The 13105-nt window shown below is 57.6% G+C and overlaps 1 protein-coding gene across 5 annotated transcripts; it reads left to right on the forward strand.

Annotated features, from left to right (window-relative positions):
* The first annotated feature begins 1741 nt into the window (after positions 1-1741).
* Positions 1742-12544, forward strand: PCIF1 (phosphorylated CTD interacting factor 1). 5 transcript variants are annotated; one of them, XM_081561057.1, is made up of 17 exons: positions 1742-1848; positions 3576-4146; positions 5116-5258; positions 5349-5473; positions 6354-6491; positions 6604-6734; positions 6853-7007; positions 7629-7776; positions 7871-7954; positions 8212-8311; positions 9370-9532; positions 10382-10554; positions 10679-10765; positions 10844-11028; positions 11632-11725; positions 11812-11987; positions 12072-12544. In XM_081561057.1, the coding sequence occupies exons 2-17, from the start codon at positions 4118-4120 to the stop codon at positions 12295-12297; spliced, it is 2157 nt and encodes a 718-aa protein (XP_081417183.1). In that variant the 5' UTR covers positions 1742-1848; positions 3576-4117; the 3' UTR covers positions 12298-12544. The 5 variants fall into 5 exon arrangements, with proteins under 5 accessions (XP_081417183.1, XP_081417189.1, XP_081417187.1 ...); XM_081561063.1 differs by having other exon boundaries at positions 1742-2405; positions 3576-3754; positions 12072-12477; XM_081561061.1 differs by having other exon boundaries at positions 3576-3754; positions 12072-12477.
* The last annotated feature ends 561 nt before the right edge of the window (positions 12545-13105 follow it).

Below are 13105 nucleotides of genomic sequence, written 5' to 3' on the forward strand. Positions count from 1 at the left end.
AGATCTACTTGGAGCAATCCTCAAACCCCGTGAGGTGATAATAGCTCACATCTGTTAGTGCCTCCCTGGTAGCTCAGCTGGTAAAGAATATGCCCGCAATGCGGGAGACCTGGGTTCGATCCCAGGGTTGGGAGGAGCCCCTGGAGGAGAGCATGGCAACCCACTCCAGTATTCTTGCCTGCAGAATCCCCAAGGACAGAGGAGCCTGGTGGGCTACTGCCCATGGGATCGCAAAGAGTTGGACAAAACTGAGCGACTAAGCACAGCACAGTTCGTGCCATATGCTGTACTGAGTACTTCCACAGGCACCATCCCAGTTAATTCTCACCAAATCTTGATGATGTAGACAGCCTTATTGTCCATTAGAAAAAACTAAAGCTTAAGAGGTTAAGCAACTCCTTCAAGGCCATACATCTAGAATGGAGGAGGAGTTGGAACCCACACTGATGGGAAGACTAGTTCTTAATTACTCACTACAGTACTGCTTCTGGTTTGTTGGCACTCCTAGGTGGCGCTAGTGGTAAAAGAAAAAAAAAAAAAAAAACCTGCCCGCCAGTGCAGAAGACATAAAAGATGGGGGTTCGATCCCTGGGTCAGGAAAATCCCCTGGAAGAGGGGACAGCAACCACTCCAGTATTCTTGCCTAGAGAATCCCATGGACAGAGGACCCTGGCGGGCTACAGTCCATTGGGTTGCAGTCATACACAACTGAAGCGACTTAGCACGCCCCAATCCCACCAAGTTGCTGGGACCAGGCACCACGGACACAAGCCGCAGCCCAGCTCAGGGTGAGGCTCCACGTGGAAAGTGCAAGTCACAGCAGGTGGCAAGCCCATCTTCCCAAACTATCACTTGGAGATCAGCTTCCCGGGGAGTCCACAGGGAGGTGGAGCTAGCTAGTTTCTTTTGCGGCCCCTCCCCCTCAAAGAACCCTGCCGGCAGCCGGCCTTGGGGCACCTAGTGACTGCCAGTCTCCTGCTGGGCTAAATAACTTTCGTATTGAGTTCTCAGTGAGGTTTTGCACTGCAACTAGCAACCACCGATATCAAGTGTTGGAAAGTCCTCTGACGCGTTTAGTTTACAATTTTCCAACTTTGGTAAAAGCCATCTTTATTCTAAGTCTCTTAGGGCTATTTTGAATTTCTTCTACCAAGTTTTTAGAACTTGTGCAGCCTCATTAGGGGAGAAAGTTCAGTATGCATGCAGCCTGCATACCAGAAGTGGTTGGAAAACATCCTGGACTCAGGTCCGGAGAGGACAAGCGACTGCCTAAAAGTGGCAGAGCCGCCCCGGAGCTAGGACCCAGGTCCTCTGTGCGTCCAGAACTTACGTCACCAGGACTCCGCCCCCGGGTGGGCCTCTGAGCGGAGTCCCCGCAGGTTTCAAACCCGCCCCGAGCCCCCTGGTGCGCATACTCAGTTCGACCTTGCAGCCGCACCGCCCACCCAAATCCTAGGGGACCCCACCCTTACTCCAGGCGGGTGTGCTTGCGGGGGAAACTGAGGCAGGGAGCATGCTTGTGGGTTCGTTCCTCAGTCCGCACCCCAGGGCCTGCAAAGCTGCCTCTCGCCCCTCAGACCCATCTGGAACAGCAGGGAAGGACGAGGGGGAAACGGAGGGGGCCCAAAGCAAGCGGGGTCTACGAAGCCGGCCGGTCCTGCCACACTCAAGATGGCGGCGCGGCAGCGGCGAGGTCCCTCAGAGGCGGTACCAGCGCATGCGCAGCGCGGAGTCCCGGCTCGGGACACAAGATGGCGGCAGCGGCGTTGGGGAGGGCGAGGCGGAGGCGGCAAAACGGGCGGTCGAGCAGAACGTGTAACCGCGTCCCCTCGAGTCCGCTGCCGGCAGGTAAGAGCCCCAGGAAGCCATGGTCCCGCCGCGAGCCGTGCCAGAGTCTGGGGTTCCGAAGCCAGGCGGCGGTGGCCCCTCCGGCGCTTTCCGCTCCGGGCTACCGCTTGCCCCGTCTCTGCCGCAGCCGCCATCTTAGGCCCACGGGTGGGCGGCCGAGCCGGTGGCCTGGATGAGCGAGTTGGGTCCGGAGAGCGCGGGCGGAGCGGCCTCTAGGGCCCCTCCGCTGCTGCCGCCGCCACCGCCTTTGTGTCGGGCTCCGACTCTGAGTCGCCTCAGCCCGGGGGCGGGAGCGCGCGGCGGGGCGGGGGGCGGAGCCCAGGAGATGGGCCGGCGCGCGCGCGCCAAACAGCCCGCCCCCGCTGGAGGGTAGGGGGAAGGTGTGCGCGCGCTGGAGGTCGGCCCACCCCCTCCGTCGCGCGCCCCCCCCTGCGCCTGCGCACTTCGGGAGCCGTTCGACTCCTCCCTACTGGGTCGGAGCATTCTGATTGGTGCGTTGCTGAATGATCCCGCCTCCATCCTCCTCCAATCCTGGAGTCGGAGTCTTTTTCCTTCTGGTGGGTTCCTTTGGTTGCGCAGATACAGTTATTCTTAAGCTGCTGGGCACTGTTGAACTGCGGTATGCGTGGGGGTCGGGAAGCCACAGGATAAATAAAAACGTTCTCTTTTAGTAATAGCAGTTATTTTCTACTGAGAGTGTACAATGTGCTAGGCTCTACGCATTGAGACCGTAGAGGCTGAATGAGTCTTGTTAGAAGTCGGAAAATGGCAGAAGCGTGTGGAACCGGAGTCTGTCCAAACCCAGAACTGGTGTTTTAGCCACCGACCTGCTGTATCCAGATCATCTGGGAAATTAAAAAGCTTTTTAATCATAACAAAATTGGTGAAGATTTGAAGTGGTGTAAAGTGAGAAAATTAGTTACCCGGTTTCCCAACCCCACTCTTGGGGGTGCGTGTGAAAACTACAGATCCTTGTGTACCTCCCCTCCCCGTTTCTCTACGATGTGGAGTGAGGGACGGGAATCTGAGGGTTTTTTAAACAAGTTCCCCGGTGTTTCTGATGCACAGCTGGTTTCGGAAGCTGCTGTGTCATGGTTCGGCCTCACTAAACGTTGAGGCCACTAAACTGCTTGTTCCTTCTCTGCGTGGTTGACCTACCTGGTGCACCAATATCACACAGTATTGCTTGGGGAAAAATATTTCAATAAAGGTGAACACGCTCTGTTGCTTAATGCATTTGCATGTTTTATTGTCTTTAGAATTAAAGACCTGATTCAAAGAAATGTGTTTTTTCACTCACTGTAGGTGGCTTTGGGCTGTGCCCACCCCTAATCTGTGATATGTATGTTTGTTCACTTTTGTCTGAGTGGTTGGCCAGACCAGCTTACAATTTGTGGTGTCAAGTGTCCAAATGAAAGCACAGGCCCTTTGTTAAATATTTATTAAAAATGTGACAACCGTCAGAGCAGAGCATTAAAGCAGGCTCAGGGCCCTCCTCAGCCCAGCCCTGGGGGCTGTGTGGGCTGCAAGTCTGTGAAGGTGAACCTGTTGGTTGTTGGGAAGCTTGAGAAATGCTGTTTTCATCCCCTGAATCCCCGTGTCTCCCACAGTGTGTCCTGCCCTGTCCTGGGGGCTCCCAACGTGCTCTCTCCTTGCCTCTCTTGCCGTTGTCCCTGTTCTACAGCATTTCATAGGTCTGCGACTCTTTTCTTCTCTTTGCTCTGCAGTTGCTGATGCACAGAATCCCCTGGGCCCCCGTCCACTCCACTGCTGACCAGCCCATCCTCCTGTGCTGTGCTTTCCTGCAGCCACCCCCCCACCACTGCCTCTGTGGGACCCAGTGACGTGGGGGTCCATCTGGCCGGAGAAGAAAACCCTCTCATGCTAGCGTTGCAGACCTCAGAGGGTGAGAGAAAGAGGGACCTTGTTCAGCCTTGAGACCTGGGGGTCAGCCCTAAGGCACAGGGCATCCTTTTCCCCAGAGAACCAAGGCAGCTTCCCTTGGTCAGTGGTTCCAAGCCTTTTTGTTATCCTGGCCCCCTTTTGTTGTTTGTTCTCGCTCCCTGCATTTTTATCTGCCAAACCATACAGACGAAGTAACCACTTTGCCTTTTGCAAATTAACAACGATGTCTGTAACTGAATGTACAATAAAAACCACCACCCGATGATTGCTATGCTGTTGTCAACAACATCAGAGCTTCTGATCATCATGAAATAATCAATGCGACCACAATGAGTTCATAAAATTTCAGCAGCAGAGAAAACCAATGTTTAACTATGCCTTTGTGGTCTTTTTGTGAGTAAACGTTTGATTTCTTTTGGGTATTATGACACTGAAACAACTTTAGGAGCATCAGCCTGATCTCAGTTGCCCCCCTAGGAGTCTGACAGCCGGGCTGGGAGCCACTTTGGCCACTGAGGCTTGTGGCAGGTGGCGTAATAGGGAATGCTAATCGGAAGGAGCTGACCCTCCTGGGGTGTTTAAAGTAAATTTTCACCTGGGGATTATGAAGGACTGAACTTGGTATTCCTTCTCAGTCTTACTGGTTCTTTTAGCAACAGATTCCTTCCTGTTCTGTAGTTAGGAGGAGGCACATAATTCGAGGCCATACTCCTTCCTGGGCTGGGCTGTGTTCCAGTTAGATTTTACTGCATAGGAAAAGGGAAGAGGAGCAGTTACTGCTGCTTATGGGAACAGCTTTCTCAAGTGCAGACCCTGTTTCATCTTGTCTGCCACTCTTGGTGCTTTGTAAACATTCCCAGAATGAATATAGCTCCTGCTGGTCCCTGGTGCCATGCTGAGTGCCAGAGAGAGCCAAACTGGACCCACTTCTGAGGCCTGGGAGTTCTGACAGTCTAATGGGCGGGGGGGGGGGGGGCGAACTGAGTTGATGGACCAGAGGATTTGAGTGCTACAATCTGACGGAGGGACTCTGACCGCCTAGCCTGGGGAAGGGAGGGAAGGAAGGGTTCCTGGAGTATGGAGGACCTAGTGGTAAGCCAGGCAGAGACTTGGGGAAAGAGTATTCCAGGCCAAAAGAGCAACAGGAGCACCCCCATTTGACAGTTGAGGAAACAGCAACTTAGACCTGAGGGCTCCTGTGGCAGCAGGCTGGCCCTCCAGTGTGGGACTGGATCGGCTTCACACATGTAGGTGGTCACTGGGGCCCTTGGTGGATTGTAATTTGGGCGCAGTTGCGGGGCGGGGGGGAATTGACCTCCATACCCTGCTGGCCCTGACACCTTTCAGTCCTCTGTGTGGCAGGTCCGGTGTGGGTGCTGAGATGGCCAATGAGAATCACGGCAGCCCCCGGGAGGAAGCATCCTTGTTGAGTCACTCCCCCGGCACCTCCAGTCAGAGCCAGCCCTGTTCTCCAAAGCCCATCCGCCTGGTGCAGGACCTCCCAGGTACCGGCAAGGGGCTGTGGCGGGGCAGTGGGGTCGGCAGGGTGCCCAGGAACAGCCGTGACCCTGGCTAGATTCCGTGCTTGTTTGCAGAGGAGCTGGTGCACGCAGGCTGGGAGAAGTGCTGGAGCCGAAGGGAGAACCGCCCCTACTACTTCAACCGATTCACCAACCAGTCCCTGTGGGAGATGCCTGTGCTCGGCCAGCATGACGTGATTGTGAGTGCCAGCCTCAGGGCGGGGCAGGGGGGGTGTCTCAGCAGCTTTTGGCATCTGGGCCTTCCCCAAATGTACCCTGAGCAGCTGTTAACTCACCTAGTGCTGTGTCAGGGCCAGGGGACACAGTGCCCAGCAAAACAGACACAGTCCTGCCCACCTGGAAGCTGTCCTCCAGTAGCAGAGACTGTCGGACACAGGAAGATGATTCTGTGAGTGGGTGTTGTTGAACCTGTGTTGCACGTTGGGCACTGTGCCTGGGATGTGGTCATGAGCAAGGTAGACCTGGTCCTGCCCTTGCCTGCTGGGGGCGCCCAGGATTACAGTGTAGCACCTGCATGAAGAATAGGGTCAGAACCCAGCAGGGATGCCGAGCGGGTCTGGGGAAGGGGAGGGGACAGGGACAGCTCCCTCGAGAACCAGCGTGTAAGGTGAGGTTAGCTGAGTGAAAGTGGGAAGCGGTGAGCAGCACTATTCTGGTTCTTTCTTTCTGGCCATGCTGTTCAGCTTGCGGGATCTTTAGTTCCCCGACTGAAGATCAAACCCTTGCCCTTGGCAGTGAAAGCACAGAGTTCTAGCCACTGGATCGTCAGGGAATCCCCCCATTCTGGTTCTTATGCCAGGTGTCATTTTAAACTGGTCACATGCATTCACTCATTAAATCATGCTTTCAGAGGTGAGGTAGGGCTCAGCAGGGCCCACCTTGGAGGGGAAGGCCCTGGCCTGGGGTGCACTGTTGTAGGAGTGGAGCCCAGTGTTCGTCCTGCACCCCAGCCCCTCTGTTCTTCTCCAAGGAGTAGGGATGGGAGGGGGTTAGACTTGCAGTACTGGGGCTCCAAAGTCACTGGCCCTGGTTGCAACTCTGCTGCTCTCCCTCCACCAGTCGGACCCTTTAGGGCTGAATGCGACCCCCCTGCCTCAAGACTCAAGCTTGGTGGAAACCCCCTTGGCTGAGAACAAGCCCCGAAAGCGGCAGCTCTCAGAAGAGCAGCCCAGCGGCAATGGCGTGAAGAAGCCCAAGGTGAGTGTGGGTGGACCAGGGTGGGCAGCCGGCAGTCGGGTCAGGAGGTGGGGCTCGCAGCAGTGGAGCCCGGCCAGCTCCCCTGACCTCAGACCTTTGATTCTTGCTCCAGATTGAAATCCCCATGACGCCCACGGGCCCGTCAGTCCCCAGCTCCCCCAGCATCCCAGGAACCCCAACACTGAAGATCTGGGGCACGTCCCCTGAAGATAAACAGCAAGCAGCGCTCCTCCGACCCACAGAGTGAGCCCCTGCTGCTGTCCATCCTGGACGGACTGCCTGCCCAGGACTGTGTGTGTGTGTGTCGGTGGGGGGTGGCGGGCAGGTGTCCGTCTTCTTACTGCTCTGTCTGTGCCCCCAGGGTGTACTGGGATCTGGACATTCAGACCAACGCGGTCATCAAGCACCGCGGGCCTTCGGAGGTGCTGCCTCCGCACCCCGAGGTGGAGCTGCTCCGCTCCCAGCTCATCCTGAAGCTCCGACAGCACTACCGGGAGCTGTGCCAGCAGCGAGAGGGTACTGCCTCCCAGTCCTGCCTGCCTTGTGTGCACCCAACATTAGCAGGAGCTGGGGCATGGCACCACGGAGCCCAGGGGCTAAGCGTGTGCTCCGGCCAGTAACTGCTGCTCTGTGACTCTGGGCTCATTGACCAACCTCTCTGCACTCAAATTTTCTCATCTGAAAGATAGCAGTAGTAACAGTTCCTACATGAGGGCAGCTACCTAGCATCAGTAACACCGGAACAACAAAAAACAGTCATTAACACTTGGCAGTGTCTGCTATCTGCCAGGCACTGTTTGCAGCCTTTTTGTGTGTCTGTTAAAAGGCATAAAAAGCCAAGCACCTACCCCTCACACAATTACTCCAGGGAGTAAGTGCTTAGTAAACTGTAGCTTTTATTAATAAATAAGCCTGCTTAAACTTCGCTAAAATGTAGACTCCATCCGTCCCCTCATTGTTACCCCTCTGTGCCCTTTATGGAACTAGCAGTTCTCAGAATACACTTTGGGAGATGTTGCCTGGGACTAAGCTCCTGACATAGCAGGGGATGTCCCTTGTTTATTGTGGCACCTCTGGTGCCGCCCCTTGGAGCCTGCTGACTGAATCCGGACTTGGATCTGCTCTCCTGTCCCACAGGCATTGAGCCCCCCCGGGAATCCTTCAACCGCTGGATGCTGGAGCGCAAGGTCGTGGACAAAGGCTCCGACCCCCTGTTGCCAAGCAACTGTGAACCGGTGGTGTCACCTTCCATGTTTCGTGAAATCATGAACGACATTCCCATCAGGTACGCCCCCCAGCCAGGCCAACCGACCTCAGCCTCTTGGTGTGTGTGGCCAGGCCAGGGTAGGCAGGCTTGCTCTCCCTGCTCTCTGACCCAGGTTATCTCGAATCAAGTTCCGGGAGGAGGCCAAGCGTCTGCTCTTCAAGTACGCAGAGGCGGCCAGGCGGCTCATCGAGTCCAGGTGTGGCTCTTGTCTCCCGACCCAGCATGACAGGGCTCCGGCCCACGCGAGGGGAGGGCCTGGGCCTTCTGGCCTGCCCCCGGCGCCCAGTCATGACGCTTGGTGGTCGGAGTGGGGCCTGCTCCCTCAGACAGCAAGGCTTGCGCTGTCAAGCCTGGGTGTTGGGGCCCAAATGCCAGTGGCAGTGGAATGGGAGAAGGAAGGAGGGGGCAGCGGGTGCTTAACAGCCGGCCCCTTTATGCACCCTCAACTGGCAGGAGCGCGTCTCCTGATAGCAGGAAGGTCGTCAAGTGGAATGTGGAGGACACCTTCAGCTGGCTGCGGAAGGACCACTCTGCCTCCAAGGAGGACTACATGGTGAGTGGCCCTGGGCGGAAGGCCACTGCCTCCGAGAAGCCCACTCTGCCTGCCGAGGCTGGGCGGGCCCCCACGGCGGCCGCCTCCTGTGCATTCGGCCAACCTTTGACACTCATCAGTCCCCCAACTCACATCTGTGGAGCTGTTCCTCTCAGCTCCTGGCTTTCTCCCAAAGAACATTTCCGTTACAGTTTTACTGGAATCTTGTGCTTGGCCACATACCATAAGTAGCTGCCTTTTCAACTTAATGAATGTTCAACACCTCCCTTTAGATTTTTGGAAAACAGATGGACAGACTGCCTTTGCTTGGTGTGTGTGGCCCTTCTGCTGTTCAGAGCTACCACCAGATTGAACCGCCCACTTTAACGAGTCCAAAACAATTCTATTTTCTGGCCCAAACCCATCACTCTTCAGCTCTCCACCAGCACTAGCAATGGGCTTTCTTTTCAGGACCATTTTTCACAAGAGACAAGGTTTCGCACTTCACGATAGTAACTGTGTACTTGACACGTAGAGAGTGATAAAGGTAGGTGACCTCACTAGCAAGAGTGACTCATTTTCACCCATCACTTTGACATGTGCAATTCAGCATAATTACAAAGGCCTACAGTTAACCTTACAAATTGCTGAAGGCTCAAATCCAAATCTGCAGTGCCCAAAGAGCCCCTGTTTTACAACAGCCTTTCTCCCCATAGACTGCAGATGCCTTGTAAACAGGGGTTATGCCTGGTTTGTCTGTTTCCCCAGCAAGTATCAAGAGATTTGCCCCAGTGTAACGCCAGCAGTAACTGCTGGCTTTTATTAGATATGTTAACTGTATGCCAAGGGCTTGGCAGATCCTTAATGGGAATGACTGCATTTAATATTCAAACTGCCTTTTTAGGTAAGTATTTTGTGTTCCCTTAACTGTCGAGGAATAAGATTCAGCGATACCAAGGGATTTGTCCAAGTGACACAGCTAGTAAGTAGCAGAGCCTGTTTCAGCACGAAGACAGCTGGGATCTGACAGCCCTCCCGCACCAGCCTCCAGAGCCTGACCAGGAGTCTCTCTCCCCCAGGACCGCCTAGAACACCTGCGGAGGCAGTGTGGCCCCCACGTCTCGGCCGCAGCCAAGGACTCCGTGGAAGGCATCTGCAGCAAGATCTACCACATCTCCCTGGAGTATGTCAAACGGATCCGAGAGAAGCACATTGCCATCCTCAAGGAAAACAACATCCCAGGTAGGGCACCAGGTGGTACAGAAGGGACAAGTAAGGCTGACTTTCAAGGCCATGGACTGGTTCGGGGAGGCCCGTTTTTCCCAGCAGTGCCTGGGGCGGGACCTGCTGTGACCTTTGGCTCTGGGGTTTCTGCGCCCTCTAGGAAACAGAATTGATGAGAAAAGGAGGGCTGGAGGTACGAGAGAGACGGAAGGTAGTTAGGTGGGCCCGTTTTTATATCCATCCTCTGCAAGCCTCACTGAGGGGCAACACCTAGCTACATGAGTGTGTGAGGATTCGGGGACCTCCAAGTGCTGGGCCCCAGAAGATCCCTATGCACAGTATCATGACTGTTACGAGGCAGGCAGTGTAGTTCTCATACTTCTCCATGGCAGCAAACCCACAGCTTGCCTACCAGGCCCCAAGGCACAGTGGCCTGAGTCGGTTCAGAGCGTGTTGATAAGGACTCCCGCTTCTTGCTTCTGCCCGTGGCCTAGCTGTTTACTTAGTTACCGAACCATCTGAGCTGCAGTTGGGCTTCCCTGGTAGCTCAGCTGGTTAAGAATCCGCTGCACTGTGGGAGACCTGGGTTCTTCCCAGGTTGGGAAGATCCCCTGAAGAAGGGAAGGGCTACCCACTCCAGTATTGTGGCCTGGAGAATTCCATGGACTGTATAGTCCATCGAGTTGCAAAGAGTCAGACATGACTGAGCGACTTTCTCTTCACATCACTTCCCTGAGCTGCAGTTCACTCCTCCCTGGGATGGGACTTACCTCCCCTGGTCACTGGGACGCACGTGGGAAGGCCTGGCCCTGGGTGGCCCCGGGGCTGTCAGAGGGTGACAGGCCCTCCCCGCGCTCCTGCCCGCAGAGGAGGTGGAGGCGCCCGAAGTGGAGCCCCGCCTGGTGTACTGCTACCCGGTGCGGTTGGCCGTGCCCGCGCCCCCCATGCCCAGCGTGGAGATGCACGTGGAGAACAGCGTGGTCTGCATCCGGTACAAGGGCGAGATGGTCAAGGTCAGCCGCAACTACTTCAGCAAGCTGGTAAGAGCCGCGGTGGGCAGGCGGCGTAGTGCTGGAGCGTAGGGGCCGCCTCTCAGCTGGAGTCTGCTGTGGGGGCGGTGGCGGGGCGGGCTGCGGTTGAAGCCCACTGCTTTCTGCCCCACAGTGGCTCCTTTACCGCTACAGCTGCATCGACGACTCCGCCTTTGAGAGATTCCTGCCCCGAGTCTGGTGTCTGCTCCGCCGGTACCAGGTACTGGCTGGGGCGGCTGGGGGCGGGCTGACCTGGAGGGCGGGGAGGCGGCCCGAGGCTGAGTGGGCCGCTCCACAGATGATGTTCGGCGTGGGCCTCTACGAGGGCACGGGCCTGCAGGGCTCGCTGCCCGTGCACGTCTTCGAGGCCCTGCACCGGCTCTTCAGCGTCAGTTTCGAGTGCTTCGCCTCGCCCCTCAACTGCTACTTCCGCCAGTACTGCTCCGCCTTCCCCGACACAGACGGCTACTTCGGCTCCCGCGGGTGAGCGCCCCACGCTGCTGGGCTTCCTGCCTAGGCAGCATCCTCCGGAGCAGAGCCCGCCTGGGTTAGCTGCTTCCCGATGCTGGGGGGCTTGGGGCCTGGGCGGTTTCGGGTGGAGTCCCTGCCTCCCTCCCACCAGCCCTGTGGCCGTGGACAAGCTGCTGAAGGTCGGGGAACCTATGCCAGCCCCGACCCAGCCGGCGGCACTCAGTAAACTACCCCGGGTCGGGAGGCGGAGCACCTGGTCCCGCAGTGAGCGGATGGGCGGTGCGGTGGCCGGGCAGGCACGGAGGTGGCCAGGCCAGGGGGAGGCGGACAGGCCAGTGGGAGGGCGAGCCCGGCAGCTTTGTCTCCACTGGGTTTGGGCTCCACCTCCTCCCCTGACCAGCTCCGTGGACTTGGGCCCCCAAGCCTGAGCCTCTTTGTCCTCATCTGTTCAACAGAGCTGGCCACCTCTTGTCCCAGGACAAACCAAGGGTGACCCTTGGCCCTTGGCCTGACCATAGCCCTCTCTCCAAAGGGCTGCCTGTGGTGGGGGTGGCACCTGTTCTTGGTGGAGGGGCTGGGTCCTGGTGGGACCTACACGCTCACCTCTGCCCCCAGGCCCTGCCTGGACTTCTCCCCGCTGAGCGGTTCCTTCGAGGCCAACCCTCCCTTCTGCGAGGAGCTCATGGACGCCATGGTCTCTCACTTCGAGGTGAGTGTGTGACTGGGTGTGGGGGGTTGGCCAGCAAGCCCGAGGGCCAGTAGCCTGGAGTGCAAGCCCCTGATACCCTCCCACAGAAACTGCTTGAGAGCTCGCCAGAGCCCCTGTCCTTCATCGTGTTCATCCCCGAGTGGCGAGAACCCCCAACCCCAGCGCTCACCCGCATGGAGCAGAGCCGCTTCAAGCGTCACCAGCTGGTTCTGCCTGCCTTCGAGCACGAGTACCGCAGCGGCTCCCAGCACGTCTGCAAGAAGTGGGTGCTGGGTGGGCGGGGCGGGAGGGCCGGGCTAGGCTCACCCGGCCAGGCCCTGCTTTGAGCCACTGCCTTTGCCCGCAGGGAGGAAATGCACTACAAGGCTGTCCACAACACGGCCGTGCTCTTCCTGCAGAACGAGCCCGGCTTCGCCAAGTGGGGGCCGACGCCTGAGCGGCTGCAGGAGCTGAGCGCCGCCTGCCGGCAGTCGGGCCGCAGCCACGGCTCCAGCGGCTCCGCGTCCTCGGAGGCCAAGGACAGGGACTCAGGCCGGGAGCAGGGCCCGAGCCGAGAGCCGCACTCCACTTAACACACCCTGCCGGGAGGAGGAGCCCCTGGGTGCTGCTGTGGACTGCTGGGGCTCTGGGGGCAGAGTGGACCCCAGGACCCTCCTCCTGAGGCGGCAGCAGGACCCTGGCTGCCGATGACATAGGAAGACGTGGCTCTGCCGGGGTGCCCCCTCCCTGCCCACGTCCCCCCAACTCCCCGCCTCACACTCAACTCCAGGCCCCCTGTAAATAGGCCCCATCTTTCCCTCCCCCCCCTCCCTCTCACCCCATCCTATTGCTACCTTGTTTCATTTGTAAAAGGAAATACAGAAACCCCCCCAAGAATGTGTGAGGGTTTTGAGGGCAGAGCAGGCTGAGGAAGCTGGAGCCTTTCAGGACCACAGCCCTCCACTGCACATCCGGGCGCACCTTCTCATGACCTCTGGGCCTTCACACCCAACCCTGGGCTCCAGTATCTAACTTCTCATTCTGATGTCCCCACCAGTGGTCCCTGGTGGTCTCTGCTTGTGCCCAAGAAGCCTGAAGAGTCCAGAGGCCAGTGTCAACGATCTGCAAGCAAGCCCCGAGCTCCCAGAGCCAGTAGCAGCTTCACCAACACCTCTGGGGAGCGGAGGGCAGGTAGAAACCTAGATGCCTGGAGCCACCAGTGAGTGGGCAGCTGGGTGTGTTTCACATTCAAGGGCCAGGAGGAGGTGCAGCTCAGAGGCACCTGGTCTCTGTTGGCCTCAGTGCAGGTACCTGGCTGTGCGCTGAGGACCTTGAGGCACGGGGAAGAAGCAGCATCCAAAGGTGCTGTCAGCTTTCCCCAGCCTAGCCATCTCTCCGGGT

Source organism: Giraffa tippelskirchi, chromosome 13, assembly GCF_054371585.1.
Source record: "Giraffa tippelskirchi isolate mGirTip1 chromosome 13, T2T-mGirTip1v1.2.pri, whole genome shotgun sequence".
Classification (NCBI taxonomy): Eukaryota; Metazoa; Chordata; class Mammalia; order Artiodactyla; family Giraffidae; genus Giraffa; species Giraffa tippelskirchi.